This window comes from Cuculus canorus, chromosome 5 (assembly GCF_017976375.1).
Source record: "Cuculus canorus isolate bCucCan1 chromosome 5, bCucCan1.pri, whole genome shotgun sequence".
Classification (NCBI taxonomy): domain Eukaryota; kingdom Metazoa; phylum Chordata; class Aves; order Cuculiformes; family Cuculidae; genus Cuculus; species Cuculus canorus.
In genome coordinates, this window is record NC_071405.1 from 43,128,142 (window position 1) to 43,150,689 (window position 22,548).

The window sequence follows — 22,548 nt, forward strand, 5'->3', positions numbered from 1 at the left end:
CCTTCCCCTTCTTTTATACTTGTCCTCAGTACCTCTCCACTAATTACAGGGAAAACAAACTACAACCTGCCTGTTATCCCAGCATTTTCACAACTGGAGTACAGTGTGAAAATAAGAGTTTCTTAAATCTCTGTGCCTTTTATGCCAGTGAGAAGACATATTTAGACCTGGATGAGGAAATTTAACCTCAACAAGGAAAAGGGTTTTGAAAGTACACATCTGAGTTAGAAAACTCCCTGATGCTATTAGATTCTCTGTCATTTAGATAATGAAGATGGATATTGAACAGTTGCCAAAAATGAAAAATGCTGAAAGTTTTATTCATCGGAGACAAAATAAACAAGAAAACAGTCTTCTCCCTGTCACTGTGATGTCTGTTATGACTATCATATCCTTATGCAATAAAGCTTTCCCTAGGCACAAGAGTTAAGTACAATATAGCTACAGTGTTTTCTGGTTTTGTTTTTGAGACCCCTTAAAACTTTTTTTGCCAAAATGTCAGTTTTGTGATTGAAGGTGTGAATTGTGTGGAAATGTGTTTGCGTATTTCTATAATTAACTCAAAGGCATTTTACACAGTCATCTATTTTTACCCTTCAATATTGTATCACTTTAAAAAAAAACACCAAGATTTAATTCTTTGACTTTTATTTTTTTCTTTACAAGTAAGAAATAAGAAAAGGTGGGAACAGAAACTGACGTAAGATCTATTAAAGAAGAAGCGCTAGTTATTCTGGGGAAAATATGACTCCAGTTTCCCTAGAGTCTCTTTCTTTTTCTGATGATCATCTCTTTCTTCTGCTGGTTTTCCATTGGGAACCAGTTTTTTTCACTTGGGAGTCATCTGCTACAGAGGTGTTTGGAGTGCATGCATCCATACACTGGCACTGTTCCACATAGACATAGTTGTAATTTATGCTTGTTCCATTTTGGCAAGTCAGGTTCACCTGTCTTGTTTGGCTGCTGAACTCCTGACAGCAGCTACACTCGTGTTGCATCTGGTTTGCTTCGAGAGAATACCTGTATTCCACCAGGAAGAGAAAATATATCTTCTCTTTAAAAACTGACACACAGACCAACGCCCCAGTTACTTTTTTTTTCACTTTGAAGGGAGTTTTGTGTGACCTCTCTTCCTCCCTCCCATATATATTTATAATGTGATTTTAATTACCCATTTCTTCAATAGTGAAGCTGTTCTTGCTTGCTTTGACTCTGATTCCACTCAATAGATTATAGAAAAACTTTGATGCTATTCTGTGATCATAGAATCATGGAACCATGTAGGTTGGAAAGGACCTTTAAGATGATAGAGTCCAACCCTTAACCTAGCACTGCCAACTCCATCATGAAACCATGTCCCTAAGTAACACATCTACACAGCTTTTGATTAATGCCAGGGCTGGTGACTCAACCACTTGCCTCTGCAGCCCATTCCAATGCTTGACAACCTTTTCAGTGAAGACATTTTTCCTAATATTAAACCTAAACATCCAGATCATTGATAAAAATATTAAACAGGACCAACCACAACACTGAGCCCTGGGGGACAGTACTTGTGATCGGCCTCCACCTGGGTTTAACTCCATTCACCACAATTCTTTTGGCCTGGCCATCCTGCCATTTTTTTAGGTGGTGAAGTCTATGCCCACCCAAGCTATGAGCAACCAGTTTCTTGAGGAACATGCTTGTGGGAAACAGTGTTGAAGGCCTTTCTGAAGTGCAGGTAAACGACATCCACAATCTTTCCCTCATCCACTAAATGGGTCATTTTGTCAGAGGAGATATGGTTAGTCAAGCAGGACCTGCCTTTCCTGGACCATGCTGACTGGGCCTGAACATATGGTTGTCCTGTACATGCCACATGAAGAAGACGTCAAGAAGACCTTGCCTACCACTGAGGTCAGACTGGCAGGCCTGTAGTTCCCCAAACCCTCCTTCTGGCCCTTCTTGTAGATGAATGTCACATTTGCCAACCTCCTGTCAGGTTAGATAGGACTGTTGATAAATGATGGAAAGTATCTTGGTGAGCACTTCTGCTAATTCCCTCAGTACCCTCAGGTGGTTGTTTAACTTGAAAGAATAGTATAAGTGAAGCCATAAAAATGTTAAATTAAGTTTTTGGAACTTACACTGAAGAGCCAGGACAAGTTCCTTCACAATATGCCAGTTCAACAGGTTCCGAAGATTCACAATCACCTTGGCGGATGACAGTTTTTTTTCTGTATGGTTTGCAGTTTGGAGCTTCATAAAAAGAAAGGAAGGAAAAAAGTATACTTCAGATCTGTAGTTCAGAACTAAATGAAAACAATTTCAAACTGCTGGGTGTCTTATTAAGAATTATTATTGAGATTATTGAGAATCTGCAGTATGTTACAGTGGAGATGGGGATAATATGTAATGTATCTGGAGTTTTCAGGTTATTCTTTGATTTCAGCTGTATAGTGGCTTTGGGATATAATGCAGAGGCTTGAACATTGGTGGTTTGAGTTGTGGTGTTAAGTATCAGGAGAACAATTTTCCTTCATTTTGAATGAGCAGTGGAGCACAAGGTCTTGATAAATACAGTAAGTGAAAAATTGAGGAGTGAAGAATCCTTTCATCCACTAAGGATAGTTAGAAGTTGAATACAGTGCTCTTTGAGCAGAAAACATGAACACAACATTACTTACGTTTGCATATTTTGCAGCACCCATCAGGAGTAGTCTCTGCTTCATCCTTTGCAAAAGTAAAGATGGAGTATTTGCATTAATGCACAGATGACAGTCATGACTATGAATATGAGTTAGCATTACTGATACTGGGCAGAAGGCTCCTCTGTGACAAACACTGAATGAAACCATGGGTGACTTAGTGTCCCCACCATAGAAGTCTTGAATCCTTGTAACCTCATATAAAAACACAATGCTTTTTTTTATTACTTATGTTACAGCAAGATTAACTTCATTATTTAGGTGTTTCTGAACTTTAGTGGAGGTGATTTGTTGTATTTTTCCTTCCCCCCTTGTTCTTTTAAACTGTATTCAATTAATAAAGAATTGGTTAAAACTTACAGGACTGCACTCTCCTGGGTTGTACTCGGGGCATACTCTTTTACTTTGGACTGCAACAAATTGGTCTTCAATTTTTTCACATTTATAATGGCTGCAATTATCAAGTGGCATGATCTCATCAACCTAGGATTTTATAAGAAAATAAAACAATTTTTTTTAATTGTGATCAGTTACAGTATGATAATTTCAAAAATGTCTGAGGTAATTAAGTTCTCACACCCCCAAGATCCTCAGAACATGGAATCATAGAATGGTTTGGGTTGGAGGGGACCGTAAAGATCATCCAGTTCAACCCCCCCCGCCATGGTCAGGGACACTTTCCAGTAGGTTGCTTAAAGCCTCATCCAACCTGGCCTTGAACATCTCCAGGGATGAGGCTCCACAACTTCTGCAGGCAACCTGTTCCAGTGCCTCACCACCCTCAGAAGAAAACATTTCTTCCTAATATCTTACTAAATCTCCCCTCTTTCAGCTTAAAATCATTACTGCTTGTCCTATTGCTACACTCCCTGATCAAGTGCCCCTCCCCAGCTTTCCTTTAGGCACCCGTTAAGTACTAGAAGGCTGCTATAGGGTCTCCCTCAAGTCTTCTGGTCTCTAACTGAACAAGGCAAAGTCTTTCAGCCTGTCCCCATAGGGGAGGTGCTCCAGTCATCTGATCATCTTTGTGGCCTTCCTCTGGACTCGCTTTAGCAGATCCATGTCCTTCCTGTACTGAGGACTCCAGAAATGAATGCAGTACTCCAGGTGAGGTGTCACAAGAGCAGACTAGAGGGGCAGACCTGCTAGTCACACTTTGTTAGATGCAGCCTAGGGTGTGGTTGGCTTTCTGGGCTGCAAGTGCACGTTGCTGGCTCGTGTTGAGCTTCTGATCCACCTGCACCCCCAAGTCCTTCTCCTCAGGGCTACTCTCAATCCGTTCTCCACCCAGCCTGCAACTGTGCTTGAGATTGCCCTGACTCAGGTGTAGGACCTTGCATTTGGCCTTGTTGAACTTCATGAAGTTCACACAGGCACACCTGTCAAGATTGTCAAGGTCCCTTGGGGTGGCATCCCTTCCATCCAGGGTGTTGACTGCACCTCACAGCTTGGTGTCATCGTCAGACTTGCTGAGGGTACACTCAATCCCACTGTCCATGTCTCTGACAAAGGTATAAAGAACACCGGTCCCAATGCTACCCACACAGAATGCCATTTGTTACAGGTCTCCAGCTGGACACTGAGCCATTGACCACAACTCTTTGAGTGCAACCATCCAGCCGATTCCTGATCCACCAATTGGTCTGTTCATCAAATCTATGTCTCCCACATAGAGACAAAGATATCATGTGGGACAGTGTCCAGTGCCTTGCACAAGTCCAGGTAGATGATGTCAGTTATTCTTTCTTTATCTACCAGTGCTTTAGCGCCCTTGTAGAAGGCCACCAAATTAATCAGGCACGATTTGGCCTTAGCGAAGCTGTGTTGGTTGTCACCAATCACCTCTTTATTTTCCATATACCTCAGCAGAGTTTCCAGGATGATCTGCTTCATGATCTTGCTGGGCACAGAGGTGAGAGTGATCAGCCTGTAGTTCCCTGGGACTTCCTTTTTTCCTTTTTTAAAAATGGGAGTTATGTTTCCTCTTTTCCAGTCAGTGGGGAATTCACCAGACTGCCATGATTTCTCAAATATAATGGATAGTGGTTTAGTAACTTCATCCACCAGTTCCCCTAGGACCTGTGGATGCTTCTTATCAGGTGCGATGGACTTGTGCCCCTTCATGTCCCTTAGATGGTCTTGTACCTGATCCTCTCCTGCCGTGGGCAGTTCTTTGATCTCCCAGTTCCTGTCTTTGCTTTCTGTGACCTATGAAGTTCCCCTTGAGGATCAGGGCTTGCCAGCGTAAGACTGCACCTGTCAACCGAAGCACTCATCCACTTGGTCTTCCTGCTCCAATGTCCTGTAGCAGACCCCCAGTATAATGTCACCTGTTCCTGCCTTCTCTTTAATCCTGACCTATATGCCCTTGGTCAGCTCCTTATCTGTACCTAGGTGGAACTTCATGGACTACAGATGATCATTTGCATAGAGGGCAACACCCCCTCCTTTGTCTGCCTAGCTTGTCCTTCCTAAAGAGCCTGTATTCATCCAGTCATAAGATCCATCCCATCATGTCTCTGTGATGCCAGTGAGATCAAAGCCCCACAGGTATGCACACATCTCTAGCTCCTCTTTTTTTGTTCCCCATGCTGCATGTATTTGCATAGAGGCACTTAAGCTGGGTCCCAATGAAGCCGTCTTGCAGGCTGGACATCTTTTGTGTTGCTCTTCAGGTGCTTTCCTCATGACTTGTGTTCCTTCTCCAGGCTCTGGGCATCTATTGGTGGCACATGCTTCTGAACTTCTTTCAAGCAGCAAAAGCAAAATTTTGCAAACTGTGGTTAGCTTGAAAGTTTAAATACTGGAATGCTCAGACCACAAATCAAAGGCCATTGCCCAGTTAATTACACATATCAAGAATTTGCTATTCCAAGTAAGGGTTCAATTCAGAAAGCTGGTGTGTTGGTTTTAAAGTTGTTTCTGTGTTAATTAAATTTTTACTAGTAAGGAATGTGAGTTGACTCTTACCTGTTTTAACCTGTGTTGGCTAATAGGGGGATCTGAGAATGGAAGGAATACTTACTTTGAGCACGTGAACAGTGTTGTTACTTAGTTTGATTTTGCAAGCTACTTCAATACACTTCCCACAGCACTCTCCATCCTCAGTCTTATATTGATGACCCTACTCAGAAGGAGATGAAAGAGAAAGTATATTGAGTTGGTGATGGAGGATTCTAGTCTTCCTGTAATTGAGAGCTGACTGGGCAGCCTAGAGAATCTGAACTCACCAGCGGGCAAGATGTTTCACATTGAACTGTTTCACAATGGACAATATTTTCATCAGTCACTGGATTTTTCTCAGAAGTACAGGTACATTTCTTACATGAATTGATTATTGTTGACATTCCAACCTGGAAGAAAGGAAAAAAATTAATTCATATGTCAACACTTCCTGTATAATGTATTGGCAGAGCTGAAAGCATTGCTGAGAACCATTAAGGCTGCTGAAATGCAAGTTCAACTGAATTGTTCAGCTCTCTTAAAACATTAGCTTGTTTGGATTTATGCCTTTCAAGAAAGCACATGTTAAGAGGAAAGTAAGTAAAGCAATATAGAAAAGAAAACTAAATTAATAAAATGCAGGTAAGATTTGTTTGTATTGCCTCATTATTTTACCAGCTTTTCAATGCTCTATTTGAGACTTTTTTCCCCTGTTAGTCATGTTTATGGCTAACAAAACAATTATGATTTAAAATGGAGAATAAAGTAACTGATACACATGCAGATGCATAGGCAGACATACAAGTCAACACATGGATTTTAGTCTTCCTGAAATGTATCCCCAAAACACTCCAGTGCTAATGTTTAAATTTTGCCTACATGATATAGGTCATTTTAAGCAAAAGATATAAGTATAAATTAAAATAAAAACACTAGCTTTATTTTTTAAACACCTTTTGAAGGCTTACTTCAAAGAGTGGTTGAGTTTGGGCTATCGAACAGCTTTTTTTTGAAATTTCATTATTTCCAGAAGTGGGAGACAGCATAAAAAGGAAGTCCATCACTAATAATGGTACACTCTTGTTTTATGCTAGATGTTGAGTAACTCTTCTATGACGATTTTGGTTTTGACAGGTGAAAAAAACCCTTCCAATTAAGAGTTAGAGATTAAAAAAAAATGTAATGGAAAAAGAACTTTCTCAAAGGCTTATTTTGGTGGAAAGGATGTACCTTCCAGCAATATACCACTATAAATATAACATTCTCACCGTGTACATTGTACCGTTAATCACGCACATGTCAGGTATTCGTCCTGAAAAACAGCAAAAAAATAATTCCGGAGTAAACTCAAATTATGAGACTTCCTGAGAAGTCAAGATGTTATCAAGGTTTGTTAGTAACACAGAGATGATAGTAAACTTGAATTCAATCCCCCCTCTCTGCTTAGACCTCATATTTAGTACAGCTAGATATAAAGTCTCTTTGTTATTAGCTAGAAGAGTACATATGTAAATATCACTTTGATATTAGCTAGAAGAGTTGAGAAGGAATGGCTTCAAATTTGCACCATGCATGACAAATCCCATTTTTTGCTCTTTCAGCATGAGGTTCACCTCAAATTAAATTAGTTCTTTCCTCTTTGAATCCTAGAAGTCCAGTAACCTTCAAAGATGCCTTTGTTACTGAATCTTTATGGCCTCTCACAACAGGACTTGTATGGAAGATTGACTCCAAGTGGAAAAAATGTATTCTTACTGTGGTAATATAAATAATTTGACAACAAGGCAGAACCCATTCCCGTCTTTCACAGAACTACTTCAAACTTGGCTGTTCCTTTGTTCTGACCTTCCTCTTTCGGGATTAATTTATGGCTACCTTTTTCTTTTTATTCTTTTGTATAAATATAAGTACACAAAAATTTTTGTATATAAAGAACCGTACAGAACTGTTGTGTTCTAAAATTTTCATGAGCATTCCACAACATTGTAAGCATAATTATTATTTTTCATATATTGACAATTCTGTTAGTGATTACAATTCACTTTGTATTGATGCTTTCTGTTACTTGTAACTTGCAGTTAACTGTTAAGCTTTCTCCTGTTTTTTACAGAAGTTTATGCATCTTAGTTTAGCTGCAGTTAGGGTAATGTTAATGTGCTCTAATGCTACATTAATAACATCAAATAAAATGTATAAAATAAGCTAAGCTACATAGACCACTTGAAGGTTTCAAGTACTAACCCTGCTCTCTCACCCATTCCGATTCTGTCAGGAAAATTTAATTTATAATAATATTTTGTTTTTAAATAAACTTCTACTGCATATTTAGCCAAAAATTGATGCATATTCATTAAGCAAGAATAATTTAAGGAAGCTTTTGCTGTTATTGTGATACACACAGATATTAATGGAAGCAGGAGTGTAACTTACCAGAGTGTGTAGCCTGGTATTTATATATGTATTTTTAATACTTACGACATTCAAATTTAGGACAACATGGGTCTTCTGGTAGTACAGGCAGAGAAACAAATCCTATGTCACAAATGGGTGTCTGAACATTTTGGCATGGGAGTGGCTGGCATCGTACAGTAGCAGTGGCGGGGTCGCAAACACACATCTGGCATTCACTTGTCCAGTTCTCTCCAGGCTGAAAATATGTAATTGATTTATTCTTAAGTGCTTTCTCACATTAGTTGTTCTGTTTCAACTTGAGCTACATTCCAGATTGGCAGGAAGTTCAGATTAGAGTTTTCTTAGCGTAAGTGTTTGGGCCTTAAAAGCAGACAAGCTAACAATCACAGAATTTTCTTCTGTGTAGAATGAATAAGATTTTAACACTTTGTAGTTAGCCTGAATATTTCTATGACATTTAAATATCTTTTATTTTTAAAAAAGTCTCTGCCATGGCATTATTGATTTTTTCCATCTCCAGATAGCTTAAAAGCCTGGTAAGGTTGAATTGTATGTGGTCAGGTCATTTGTAACTTGACCAACTTTGTTATTGAAATATATACAAGTAGATTTGAATTGACTATTACAGGACAAAAATTGGGCTGGCTTTCCAGTGGTGATATATTAGAAAATAGCAAGGGGAACCACCTTTCGCGGAGGATTGACATCAGTGCAGTTTCTTTCTACTGAAGTTGTGCGAGATGTTGCTGGGGTTGGCGAGACAGAAGAAAATACATGTTCTGTGGATGAGGTGGCTTGTATTGTAGTTTCTGAGGTTACTGAAGTGAAAGGAGTTGTTGAAGGACATGGCCCCTGGAATGGGTCGATTTCGCATTCTTTGCTGCAAAGTGCGTAAAAATTACAGCCAGCTCGGTCTGTTCTGTTATATACAACCTCCCCTGTAGAGGAAAATTGGAGAAGAAATTTAAAAAACAATGAAAATACTTATGGAAAGAAACCCATGAAAATATTGTGAAAATATAAAGTATATTTGTGTATAACAAATTCTATGTTCAGATGATTATGAGTGGTTATCTTTAATTGAATAAGGTATTAAGGGTTTATTTTGCTTATGAATATTTTTATAAATAAAAATTAGGACACTTACCAGGAGAAAAAAAATGACCAAGCACGTGACAGAAACATGGAGTTGCTCTTGATGTAACATATGTACTTGCTTCTGTTGTGACAGCTGTGCTGGGGGAAGAACTGAAGATTGCAGAAGTTCTTGTTGTAACATGACTTGATTGTGATGTACCAGTGGTAGATACTGTTGAGCATAAGACATAGTTTAGTTTGCAGCACAGGATTTTGATGTCATAATTTTAAAATACTGGAGAGAACTGTTCAGTATTCCAGAAAATCCAGCCAATGCTTTTGTTGTATTGAACTACTTGGCCTAATGCTAAGTGGAGATTGTGAAAATCTTTTAGGTCTACACTGACTATCATCTGGGATTTAGCCAATATTATGAAATTTTGCTCTAATGTGTTCAAAAGTTTCAGTCACCACAGTCTCCCCGAGCTCAGGATAAGTAATATCAGCTATGGGGCCCTCTCACACACTTGTCTCACACAGATACTAGAGCAGAGAGACAGAGATATGAAAAAGTAGTTTATGTGTCGGTAGAAATAGGGATAATCATAGAAGAAGTCACATGAGATGATGATACTGATGTTTTTCTGCTAATAGTAACCTTTGCAGAGGAAGACAGTGAAGTACCTTGACTGCTTATGGTAGGGAAACTTGTGGGAAAAACAGTTGTGGCAGTACTTTATCCAGTAAAAGAAAAAGATGTTAAAAGAATATCGGTATAGCCTATGGTGCTTGTAATACCTGTTTGGGCGACACTGGAGGCAGTAGTATGTGATGTTGGAGGCTGGGTTACGACAGTGGAGGTTTCTGCTGGAGGAGACGTAGCTGTGGATGTTGTGGTGCTTCCTGCACTGGTCCTCAAGGTGTTGGTACTGCTGGCTGCTGTGGTGGTTATGGATGTGGCCTGTGTTGATGTAACAGTGATACTGGGAACAACAGTGGTGCCAGTGGTGGTTGTCAGTTCTGTAGGGGAAAGGGTGGAGGCAGTAGTGGGTGACATTGGAGTCTGGGTTACCAGAGTGGAGTTTTCTGCTGGAGAAGATATGGCTGTGGATGTTGTGGTGCTTCCTTGAGTGGTCCCGGAGGTGCTGGCAGTGGTGGTGGCTGTGGTGGGCACTGTTGGTGTTGGTGTGAGGATGGTTGTGCTTTGTATTGGAGCAGGAGATGTCTTGGCTGTGCTGGCCCTGCTGGTGGTTGTGATGACGGATGTTGCCTTTGTTGGCGGAACAGTGGTAGTGGAGACAACGGTGCTGGCAGTGGTGCTTGTCACTTCTGTAGGGGGAAGGGTGGAGGCAGTCGTGGGTGATGTTGGAGCCAGAGTTGCTATAGTGGAGGTTTCTGCAGTAGAGGCTGTGGTGGAGGAGCCTGCAGTGGTTCCTGTAGATGCTGATGTGGTCTGGCAGTGTGAACGGTCACAGCACAGCAGCTTGATCTCATAGTCAAAGCAGATGGGGTACTTTGTGATCTGATCCTCATTTCTGCACACAAGCCCAAAGTTGACGCTGCACTCAACTACCTGTCCCAGTGTGTCCAGATTCCTGGAAGGGTAATCTTTAGCACGGCACACGATGTCTTTTGGCTTTTCGCACAGCGCATACCCAGCAGCTCGGATTTTTGCAAATGTCTCCATGTCTCCATTTTGGCTACCAGGGTTCGGGGAATCCACGTTAAACCATTGTGTCCAGTCACACTGCTCCTGGCAGCTGTTTGTGGTCTCGGAGGTGCTGGCAGTGGTGGTGGCTGCAGAGGTGGGTGCCATTGGTGTTGGTGTGAGGATGGTTGTGGTTTGTATTGGAGCAGGAGAGGTCTTGGCTGTGCTGGCGCTGCTGGTGGTTGTGATGGTGGATGAGGCCGTTGTAGACACAACAGTGGTACTTGAGAGAGCTGTAGTGCCAGTGGTGGTTGTAAGTTCTGTAGGGGGAAGGGTGGAGGTAGTAGTGGGTGACGTTGGAGGCTGGGTTACCAGAGTGGAGTTTTCTGCTGGAGGAGATGTGGCTGCGGACCTTGTGGTACTTCCTGGAATGGTTCTGGAGGTGCTGGTGCTGCTGGCTGAAGAGGTGGGCACTGTTGGTGTTGGTGTGAGGATGGTTGTGCTTTGTATTGGAGCAGGAGAGGTCCTGGCTGTGCTGGCGCTGCTGGTGGTTGTGATGACGGATGTTGCCTTTGTTGGCGGAACAGTGGTAGTGGAGACAACGGTGCTGGCAGTGGTGCTTGTCACTTCTGTAGGGGGAAGGGTGGAGGTAGCAGTGGGTGATGTTGGAGGCTGGGTTACCAGAGTGGAGTTTTCTGCTGGAGGAGATGTGGCTGCGGACCTTGTGGTACTTCCTGGAATGGTTCTGGAGGTGCTGGTGCTGCTGGCTGCTGTGGTGGACACTGTTGGTGTTGGTGTGAGGATGGTTGTGCTTTGTATTGGAGCAGGAGATGTCTTGGCTGTGCTGGCCCTGCTGGTGGTTGTGATGACGGATGTTGCCTTTGTTGGCGGAACAGTGGTAGTGGAGACAACGGTGCTGGCAGTGGTGCTTGTCACTTCTGTAGGGGGAAGGGTGGAGGCAGTCGTGGGTGATGTCGGAGCCAGAGTTGCTATAGTGGAGGTTTCTGCAGTAGAGGCTGTGGTGGAGGATCCTGCAGTGGTTCCTGTAGATGCTGATGTGGTCTGGCAGTGTGAACGGTCACAGCACAGCAGCTTGATCTCATAGTCAAAGCAGATGGGGTACTTTGTGATCTGATCCTCATTTCTGCACACAAGCCCAAAGTTGACGCTGCACTCAACTACCTGTCCCAGTGTGTCCAGATTCCTGGAAGGGTAATCTTTAGCACGGCACACGATGTCTTTTGGCTTTTTGCACAGCGCATACCCAGCAGCTCGGATTTTTGCAAATGTCTCCATGTCTCCATTTTGGCTACCAGGGTTCGGGGAATCCACGTTAAACCATTGTGTCCAGTCACACTGCTCCTGGCAGCTGTTTGTGGTCTCGGAGGTGCTGGCAGTGGTGGTGGCTGCAGAGGTGGGTGCCGTTGGTGTTGGTGTGAGGATGGTTGTGGTTTGTATTGGAGCAGGAGAGGTCTTGGCTGTGCTGGCGCTGCTGGTGGTTGTGATGGTGGATGAGGCCGTTGTAGACACAACAGTGGTACTTGAGAGAGCTGTAGTGCCAGTGGTGGTTGTAAGTTCTGTAGGGGGAAGGGTGGAGGTAGTAGTGGGTGACGATGGAGGCTGGGTTACCAGAGTGGAGTTTTCTGCTGGAGAAGATATGGCTGTGGATGTTGTGGTGCTTCCTGGAGTGGTCCCGGAGGTGCTGGCAGTGGTGGTGGCTGTGGTGGGCACTGTTGGTGTTGGTGTGAGGATGGTTGTGCTTTGTATTGGAGCAGGAGAGGTCTTGGCTGTGCTGGCGCTGCTGGTGGTTGTGATGGTGGATGAGGCCATTGGAGACACAACAGTGGTACTTGAGAGAGCCGTAGTGCCAGTGGTGGTTGTAAGTTCTGTAGGGGGAAGGGTGGAGGTAGTAGTGGGTGATGTTGGAGGCTGGGTTACCGGAGTGGAGTTTTCTGCTGGAGAAGATGTGGCTGTGGATGTCGTGGTGCTTCCTGGAATGGTTCTGGAGGTGCTGGTGCTGCTGGCTGCTGTGGTGGGCACTGTTGGTGTTGGTGTGAGGATGGTTGTGCTTTGTATTGGAGCAGGAGATGTCTTGGCTGTGCTGGCCCTGCTGGTGGTTGTGATGACGGATGTTGCCTTTGTTGGCGGAACAGTGGTAGTGGAGACAACGGTGCTGGCAGTGGTGCTTGTCACTTCTGTAGGGGGAAGGGTGGAGGCAGTCGTGGGTGATGTTGGAGCCAGAGTTGCTATAGTGGAGGTTTCTGCAGTAGAGGCTGTGGTGGAGGATCCTGCAGTGGTTCCTGTAGATGCTGATGTGGTCTGGCAGTGTGAACGGTCACAGCACAGCAGCTTGATCTCATAGTCAAAGCAGATGGGGTACTTTGTGATCTGATCCTCATTTCTGCACACAAGCCCAAAGTTGACGCTGCACTCAACTACCTGTCCCAGTGTGTCCAGATTCCTGGAAGGGTAATCTTTAGCACGGCACACGATGTCTTTTGGCTTTTCGCACAGCGCATACCCAGCAGCTCGGATTTTTGCAAATGTCTCCATGTCTCCATTTTGGCTACCAGGGTTCGGGGAATCCACGTTAAACCATTGTGTCCAGTCACACTGCTCCTGGCAGCTGTTTGTGGTCTCGGAGGTGCTGGCAGTGGTGGTGGCTGCAGAGGTGGGTGCCATTGGTGTTGGTGTGAGGATGGTTGTGGTTTGTATTGGAGCAGGAGAGGTCTTGGCTGTGCTGGCGCTGCTGGTGGTTGTGATGGTGGATGAGGCCGTTGTAGACACAACAGTGGTACTTGAGAGAGCTGTAGTGCCAGTGGTGGTTGTAAGTTCTGTAGGGGGAAGGGTGGAGGTAGTAGTGGGTGACGTTGGAGGCTGGGTTACCAGAGTGGAGTTTTCTGCTGGAGGAGATGTGGCTGCGGACCTTGTGGTACTTCCTGGAATGGTTCTGGAGGTGCTGGTGCTGCTGGCTGAAGAGGTGGGCACTGTTGGTGTTGGTGTGAGGATGGTTGTGCTTTTTATTGGAGCAGGAGAGGTCCTGGCTGTGCTGGCGCTGCTGGTGGTTGTGATGACGGATGTTGCCTTTGTTGGCGGAACAGTGGTAGTGGAGACAACGGTGCTGGCAGTGGTGCTTGTCACTTCTGTAGGGGGAAGGGTGGAGGTAGCAGTGGGTGATGTTGGAGGCTGGGTTACCAGAGTGGAGTTTTCTGCTGGAGGAGATGTGGCTGCGGACCTTGTGGTACTTCCTGGAATGGTTCTGGAGGTGCTGGTGCTGCTGGCTGCTGTGGTGGGCACTGTTGGTGTTGGTGTGAGGATGGTTGTGCTTTGTATTGGAGCAGGAGATGTTTTGGCTGTGCTGGCGCTGCTGGTGGTTGTGATGACGGATGTTGCCTTTGTTGGCGGAACAGTGGTAGTGGAGACAACGGTGCTGGCAGTGGTGCTTGTCACTTCTGTAGGGGGAAGGGTGGAGGCAGTCGTGGGTGATGTCGGAGCCAGAGTTGCTATAGTGGAGGTTTCTGCAGTAGAGGCTGTGGTGGAGGAGCCTGCAGTGGTTCCTGTAGATGCTGATGTGGTCTGGCAGTGTGAACGGTCACAGCACAGCAGCTTGATCTCATAGTCAAAGCAGATGGGGTACTTTGTGATCTGATCCTCATTTCTGCACACAAGCCCAAAGTTGACGCTGCACTCAACTACCTGTCCCAGTGTGTCCAGATTCCTGGAAGGGTAATCTTTAGCACGGCACACGATGTCTTTTGGCTTTTTGCACAGCGCATACCCAGCAGCTCGGATTTTTGCAAATGTCTCCATGTCTCCATTTTGGCTACCAGGGTTCGGGGAATCCACGTTAAACCATTGTGTCCAGTCACACTGCTCCTGGCAGCTGTTTGTGGTCTCGGAGGTGCTGGCAGTGGTGGTGGCTGCAGAGGTGGGTGCCGTTGGTGTTGGTGTGAGGATGGTTGTGGTTTGTATTGGAGCAGGAGAGGTCTTGGCTGTGCTGGCGCTGCTGGTGGTTGTGATGGTGGATGAGGCCGTTGTAGACACAACAGTGGTACTTGAGAGAGCTGTAGTGCCAGTGGTGGTTGTAAGTTCTGTAGGGGGAAGGGTGGAGGTAGTAGTGGGTGACGATGGAGGCTGGGTTACCAGAGTGGAGTTTTCTGCTGGAGAAGATATGGCTGTGGATGTTGTGGTGCTTCCTGGAGTGGTCCCGGAGGTGCTGGCAGTGGTGGTGGCTGTGGTGGGCACTGTTGGTGTTGGTGTGAGGATGGTTGTGCTTTGTATTGGAGCAGGAGAGGTCTTGGCTGTGCTGGCGCTGCTGGTGGTTGTGATGGTGGATGAGGCCATTGGAGACACAACAGTGGTACTTGAGAGAGCCGTAGTGCCAGTGGTGGTTGTAAGTTCTGTAGGGGGAAGGGTGGAGGTAGTAGTGGGTGATGTTGGAGGCTGGGTTACCGGAGTGGAGTTTTCTGCTGGAGAAGATGTGGCTGTGTATGTCGTGGTGCTTCCTGGAATGGTTCTGGAGGTGCTGGTGCTGCTGGCTGCTGTGGTGGGCACTGTTGGTGTTGGTGTGAGGATGGTTGTGCTTTGTATTGGAGCAGGAGATGTCTTGGCTGTGCTGGCCCTGCTGGTGGTTGTGATGACGGATGTTGCCTTTGTTGGCGGAACAGTGGTAGTGGAGACAACGGTGCTGGCAGTGGTGCTTGTCACTTCTGTAGGGGGAAGGGTGGAGGCAGTCGTGGGTGATGTTGGAGCCAGAGTTGCTATAGTGGAGGTTTCTGCAGTAGAGGCTGTGGTGGAGGATCCTGCAGTGGTTCCTGTAGATGCTGATGTGGTCTGGCAGTGTGAACGGTCACAGCACAGCAGCTTGATCTCATAGTCAAAGCAGATGGGGTACTTTGTGATCTGATCCTCATTTCTGCACACAAGCCCAAAGTTGACGCTGCACTCAACTACCTGTCCCAGTGTGTCCAGATTCCTGGAAGGGTAATCTTTAGCACGGCACACGATGTCTTTTGGCTTTTCGCACAGCGCATACCCAGCAGCTCGGATTTTTGCAAATGTCTCCATGTCTCCATTTTGGCTACCAGGGTTCGGGGAATCCACGTTAAACCATTGTGTCCAGTCACACTGCTCCTGGCAGCTGTTTGTGGTCTCGGAGGTGCTGGCAGTGGTGGTGGCTGCAGAGGTGGGTGCCATTGGTGTTGGTGTGAGGATGGTTGTGGTTTGTATTGGAGCAGGAGAGGTCTTGGCTGTGCTGGCGCTGCTGGTGGTTGTGATGGTGGATGAGGCCGTTGTAGACACAACAGTGGTACTTGAGAGAGCTGTAGTGCCAGTGGTGGTTGTAAGTTCTGTAGGGGGAAGGGTGGAGGTAGTAGTGGGTGACGTTGGAGGCTGGGTTACCAGAGTGGAGTTTTCTGCTGGAGGAGATGTGGCTGCGGACCTTGTGGTACTTCCTGGAATGGTTCTGGAGGTGCTGGTGCTGCTGGCTGAAGAGGTGGGCACTGTTGGTGTTGGTGTGAGGATGGTTGTGCTTTGTATTGGAGCAGGAGAGGTCCTGGCTGTGCTGGCGCTGCTGGTGGTTGTGATGACGGATGTTGCCTTTGTTGGCGGAACAGTGGTAGTGGAGACAACGGTGCTGGCAGTGGTGCTTGTCACTTCTGTAGGGGGAAGGGTGGAGGTAGCAGTGGGTGATGTTGGAGGCTGGGTTACCAGAGTGGAGTTTTCTGCTGGAGGAGATGTGGCTGCGGACCTTGTGGTACTTCCTGGAATGGTTCTGGAGGTGCTGGTGCTGCTGGCTGCTGTGGTGGGCACTGTTGGTGTTGGTGTGAGGATGGTTGTGCTTTGTATTGGAGCAGGAGATGTTTTGGCTGTGCTGGCGCTGCTGGTGGTTGTGATGACGGATGTTGCCTTTGTTGGCGGAACAGTGGTAGTGGAGACAACGGTGCTGGCAGTGGTGCTTGTCACTTCTGTAGGGGGAAGGGTGGAGGCAGTCGTGGGTGATGTCGGAGCCAGAGTTGCTATAGTGGAGGTTTCTGCAGTAGAGGCTGTGGTGGAGGAGCCTGCAGTGGTTCCTGTAGATGCTGATGTGGTCTGGCAGTGTGAACGGTCACAGCACAGCAGCTTGATCTCATAGTCAAAGCAGATGGGGTACTTTGTGATCTGATCCTCATTTCTGCACACAAGCCCAAAGTTGACGCTGCACTCAACTACCTGTCCCAGTGTGTCCAGATTCCTGGAAGGGTAATCTTTAGCACGGCACACGATGTCTTTTGGCTTTTTGCACAGCGCATACCCAGCAGCTCGGATTTTTGCAAATGTCTCCATGTCTCCATTTTGGCTACCAGGGTTCGGGGAATCCACGTTAAACCATTGTGTCCAGTCACACTGCTCCTGGCAGCTGTTTGTGGTCTCGGAGGTGCTGGCAGTGGTGGTGGCTGCAGAGGTGGGTGCCGTTGGTGTTGGTGTGAGGATGGTTGTGGTTTGTATTGGAGCAGGAGAGGTCTTGGCTGTGCTGGCGCTGCTGGTGCTTGTGATGGTGGATGAGGCCATTGGAGACACAACAGTGGTACTTGAGAGAGCCGTAGTGCCAGTGGTGGTTGTAAGTTCTGTAGGGGGAAGGGTGGAGGTAGTAGTGGGTGATGTTGGAGCCAGAGTTGCTATAGTGGAGGTTTCTGCAGTAGAGGCTGTGGTGGAGGAGCCTGCAGTGGTTCCTGTAGATGCTGATGTGGTCTGGCAGTGTGAACGGTCACAGCACAGCAGCTTGATCTCATAGTCAAAGCAGATGGGGTACTTTGTGATCTGATCCTCATTTCTGCACACAAGCCCAAAGTTGACGCTGCACTCAACTACCTGTCCCAGTGTGTCCAGATTCCTGGAAGGGTAATCTTTAGCACGGCACACGATGTCTTTTGGCTTTTTGCACAGCGCGTACCCAGCAGCTCGGATTTTTGCAAATGTCTCCATGTCTCCATTTTGGCTACCAGGGTTCGGGGAATCCACGTTAAACCATTGTGTCCAGTCACACTGCTCCTGGCAGCTGTTTGTGGTCTCGGAGGTGCTGGCAGTGGTGGTGGCTGCAGAGGTGGGTGCCGTTGGTGTTGGTGTGAGGATGGTTGTGGTTTGTATTGGAGCAGGAGAGGTCTTGGCTGTGCTGGTGCTGCTGGTGGTTGTGATGACGGATGTGGCCTGTGTTGGCGGAACAGCGGTACTGGAGACAACAGTGGTGCCAGTGGTTGTTGTAAGTTCTGTAGGGGGAAGGGTGGAGGAAGTAGTGGATGATGTTGGAGACAGGGTTACTGCAGTTGAGGTTTCTGCTGGAGTTGTCTGATAACCTGTTGTTGAGGATTGTGATGGTTTTGCTGTAGCTGAAGTTTCAGTGAGAGGAGTTGTGCTTTCTGTTTCTTTTGATGATGTTTTAGGTACTTCAGTGTTTTGTGCAAGTGTTTCTTTTCTTGTTGTTGTTGGTTTTATTTTTGTTTGTATTGTATATGGTGTTGATTTTATAGCAGTAGTTGTGAATTCTGTGGTTCTTGGTGTTGTAGTTTCTATTTCTGAACATGGCATGTATTTGCAGCATGATATTCTGATTTCATAGTTATAGCACTGCTTATATTGTTGGTCCTTGTTATTGCATATTAATCCTGTATTTTGACTACATTGTACTGTTTGATTAAGATGGTTTAATTCTGTATCTGGGTGTTCTTTTGCCCTGCACTGAACACCATTTGGGTTTTTACATACTCTATATCCTTTTTCTCTGAGGTTTTCAAATATTTCATAATCTCCACTGTCTTCGTTGTTTTCAGGCTGTGTGGAATCGTACCATTCTGACCATGTACATACATGCTTCACACATACAGTTGTCACAGGTTTTGCAGTTGTCATTTCTGTAATTAAAAGAAGGAAATATAAGGATTTTCTATTCTTATTGAAGCAATGTCAGGAAGTAATTATCTTCTGAACGCTTTAATGTATGTATTATTCTACATGTTAACGTATTTAATTTTAATGAACTTACTTTGACATTCTTAAATTTCATTTCTAAAGGTAGGTTCTGATCTCATGTCTGTCTTATTTTTCTAGTGGCAATCTACATGTCATTTATTTTAAAAAGTAGTTAAATATAGCTAATATGTGCTTTGTGTGCAATGTCAATATATAGGACAATGTGATCTCAAAATTCTGACGGCAAAGCTCAGAAGAGATTTTATTCTCCTGTGTATCATCTCTGTACTTATTTATACTTCACTGCATAACCACACAGGCTTTAAAATATTTTTACAGATTAATGACTTTTCTACTTATTTTACTATTAGACTATGTAATATATTATAAATAAGAAATATAAGATATATATTTAGCACTACATTTTATATATAATACATTATAATATAGAATGCACATATAAAATATATGTGAAATAGATAATCTGATAAGTATTTTCTACTTAATTTAATCTTTTTTTTTCATTTTCTTAGTGTTATGAAGATATGTGGAATACACACCACTTTCTTCATATAAATGTTATTTAATTGATGACTTAAAGTTGAACATTTAGTTCTTGCTGTAGTATTCATAATTGGGACCTGGTGAGCATCCCAGAGTCCTGAGGGAATTGGCCGATGTGGTTGCCAAGCCACTGCCCATGATATTTGAATAGTCATGGCAATCAGAAATCCCAGGTGACTGGAAGAAGGGTAACATTGTGTTCATTTTTAAAAAGGGTAGAACAGATGACCCTGAGAACTAACGACCTGTCAGCCTCACCTCTGTGCCTGGGAAGAACACGGAACAGATCCTTCCAGAAGCTATCCTAAAGCATATGGAGGACATGGAGGTGATTAATGGCAGCCAGCATGGCTTCACCAGGGGCAAGTCCTGTATGACCGACTCGGTGACTTTCTATGATGGGGTAACCACATCAGTGGACACGGGAAAACAAACAGATGTGATCTATCTGGACTATCTGGTCTTCTGGACTGGCACCTTTGAAACAGTGCCCCACAACATCCTTCTCTCTAAATTGAAGAGATATGGATTTGATGGGTGGACCGTTTGGTGGGTAAGAAACTGGTTGGATAGTTGTATTCAGAGAGTAGTGGTCAATGGCGGCTTAAAATCCAGATGGAGATCTGTGACAAGTGGTGTCCTTCAGGGGTCCGTACTGGGACCGGTGCTGTTTAATATCTTCACCAATGATATAGACAGTGAGATCAAGCGCACCCTCAGCAAGTTTGCAGATGACACCAAGCTGAAGTTGTGCAGTTGCCACACTGGAAGGGTGATATCTCATCTTGAGGGACCTGGACAGGCTGGAGAAGTGGGGCTGTGAGAACCTCATGAAGTTCAACAAGGCCAAGTGCAAGGTCCTACACCTGGATTGGGGCAATCCCCGATTTCAGTACAGGATGGGGGATAATGTGATTGAGAGCAGCCCTGCAGAGAAGGAATTGGGGATGCTGATTTATGAGAAGCTTGACATGAGCAGGCAATGTGCGCTCGTGGCCCAGAAGGCCAACTGTATCCTGGGCTGCATCAAAAGAAGCTTGGCCAGCAGGTCGAGGGAGGTGATTCTGCCCCTCTATTCCTCTCTCTTGAGATCTGATCTGGAGTATTTTGTCCAGTTCTGGAATCCTCAACATAAGAAGGATATGGAACTTTTGGAAGTGATCCAGGGGAGGGCTGCATTGATGATTAAAGGGCTGGAGCAACTCTCGTATAAGGACAGGCTGAGTGAGTTGGGGTTGTTCAGCCTGGAGAAAAGAAGGCTCTGAGGACAACTTACAGTGACCTTCCAATACCTGAAGGGGCTACAAGAAAGCTGGGAAGGGACTGTTTACAAAGGCTTGTAGCAATAGGACTAGGGGCAATGGGTAGAAACTGGAGTGGGACAGATTTAGACTAGACATAAGGAAGAGTTTCTTCACTGTGAGAGTGGTGAAGCAGTAGAACAGGTTGCCCAGGGAAGTTGTGGATGCCCCATCCCTGGAGCTGTTCAAGCCCAGGTTGGATGGGGCCTTGGGCAGCCTGATCTATTGGGAGGTGCCCCTGCCCATGGCAGGGGGTTTGGAACTAGATGATTTTAAGGTCCCTTCCAACCCAAACTATTCTATGATTCTATGATACTTTTGTGGAAATATTTCACAAAATTTCTCAGAATTACATGGCCAGTATGAGTTAACTGCAGGAATAATGTGGAAGGAAACTGTGGAAGTTGTGAGTAATTTAAAAATTGACAGTAATTGTCTTTTGTATTTTCAGAAGTTGGTCTAGAACTGCTGGTTTTTGTTTGTAAGAAAGTGAGATTCTCCAGGGTGCAATGATTAATAAGCTCTATTATTTTTTTCCCCTGGAAAAAACATGGTGAAACAGTAGAAACTGAGTCTGTAAGAAAAGCTGTACTCATTTATATATCCTTAATTATGGTCGTCTTTAGGAGTTGAAGATTCCAGATGAATTGGTGGCTTCAGCAGAAGCTAACAGTAAGATTATATGCCATTAACTGATGAAAAGGCTCTCCCTTTCAGGCAGTTTTCAGTCCCTTCCAGAGATTTTGGAGTATTCATACGTACCTGAAGCAGTAGTTGTGGGCTGACTTGTAGAAAATGTAAATGGGGTTGTTGTAAAGATGCCACATTTAAAGATGCTTCTGTTTATTGTTCCGTTGACATCACATGTTGCACTGAAACACCATCCAGCTGTATCTGTGGTGTTGTAGATGAGTTCACCATATTTATAGCTGTTCCCCTCATAAATGCAGTTGCATGCTGTAATTCAGAAGTTGTATATTGTCAGGCATCTATCTATGAAAAGATAATATTCAGTATTTCGCTTTTTTGATAGTTCTTCTTAGCTGTCTTACCTTTTTCATCAAACTTGCACTGTAAACCTTCTGATGTGCATTCACTGAAATAAAAAACATAAAATACCACATATATTTTGATTATGAGGTAACCTTATTTGTCATCTTCCTGCCAGATACTAGCGTCAAAAGACAGGATATTTTAATTGTGTTTATTCCTTGAATGCCCAGTTCATGTTTGCCATTGTTTTCCAAACCCTTTTTTTATATAAAACCCAAACTTGTAACTGGAATTGAAGATAAATATACAAAGCTACAGGTAGAAGTCTTAAGGAAGACTTTCCTTCTTTCTTCCTTATTACTTTCCAAGCACTTGCAATGTTTTTGTAATAAAAAGTAGGCTAAAATGGGAGAACACTACAAGTAGTTTATGAATGTAATAAAATCCTTGGAAGTAGACTCCCTGTTAGATATCTATACTCCTGGAACAATATTTTTCCTGCCATAAAAAATAGGAAATAGAGAAATCCTAGTTGTAAAGGACTTGTTCTTCTTCTTTAATCTTTATGCTGAAGATTTACAACGTATTGAGGAACAAATTACACAAAACATAAAATGACATAAGAACTTCTTACAACAATGGAGTAAGAAAACTAGCATTACATAGTAAAGCATTATTCTTACACAGGCAGCATGAACTAGTGCTGTCATGTAACAGGAACGGCAATTTTTTCACTGCTGTATTGATCATTTTTCCTTGTACATGATAGGGCTGGTATGTTCTTACCATAAATTACATTCATCCCGTCTATATATCTTTCCATCTTCACTATCATAACAATCACAAAGACTGACACACTTCATCTGATCCTCATGAAAATACGGCTTGTCTGGTGGGCAGTTAGGGTAGCAGCCTGAAGGAAGGAAAAGGGTATGTAGGAGGTAGAAAAGGTGAGAATGAGATACCATCAGCAAAA

At 44.6% G+C, this 22,548-nt stretch overlaps 1 protein-coding gene across 1 annotated transcript in view; it reads right to left on the minus strand.

The window, feature by feature from the left end:
- Positions 1-785: 785 nt before the first annotated feature.
- LOC104068977 (mucin-5B) overlaps positions 786-22,548 on the minus strand; it is a 44,028-nt gene continuing 22,265 nt past the window's right edge. The window contains exons 25-39 of the mRNA XM_054068121.1: positions 22,359-22,485; positions 21,632-21,675; positions 21,342-21,536; positions 18,327-18,656; positions 9,921-18,101; positions 9,193-9,354; positions 8,733-8,983; positions 8,109-8,280; positions 6,902-6,945; positions 5,921-6,043; positions 5,716-5,814; positions 3,051-3,173; positions 2,670-2,715; positions 2,130-2,241; positions 786-1,020 (exon numbers count right to left, since the gene is read on the minus strand). Coding sequence (XP_053924096.1) covers positions 786-1,020; positions 2,130-2,241; positions 2,670-2,715; positions 3,051-3,173; positions 5,716-5,814; positions 5,921-6,043; positions 6,902-6,945; positions 8,109-8,280; positions 8,733-8,983; positions 9,193-9,354; positions 9,921-18,101; positions 18,327-18,656; positions 21,342-21,536; positions 21,632-21,675; positions 22,359-22,485 — 10,244 coding nt within the window. The remainder of the gene's footprint in view (positions 1,021-2,129; positions 2,242-2,669; positions 2,716-3,050; positions 3,174-5,715; positions 5,815-5,920; positions 6,044-6,901; positions 6,946-8,108; positions 8,281-8,732; positions 8,984-9,192; positions 9,355-9,920; positions 18,102-18,326; positions 18,657-21,341; positions 21,537-21,631; positions 21,676-22,358; positions 22,486-22,548) is intronic.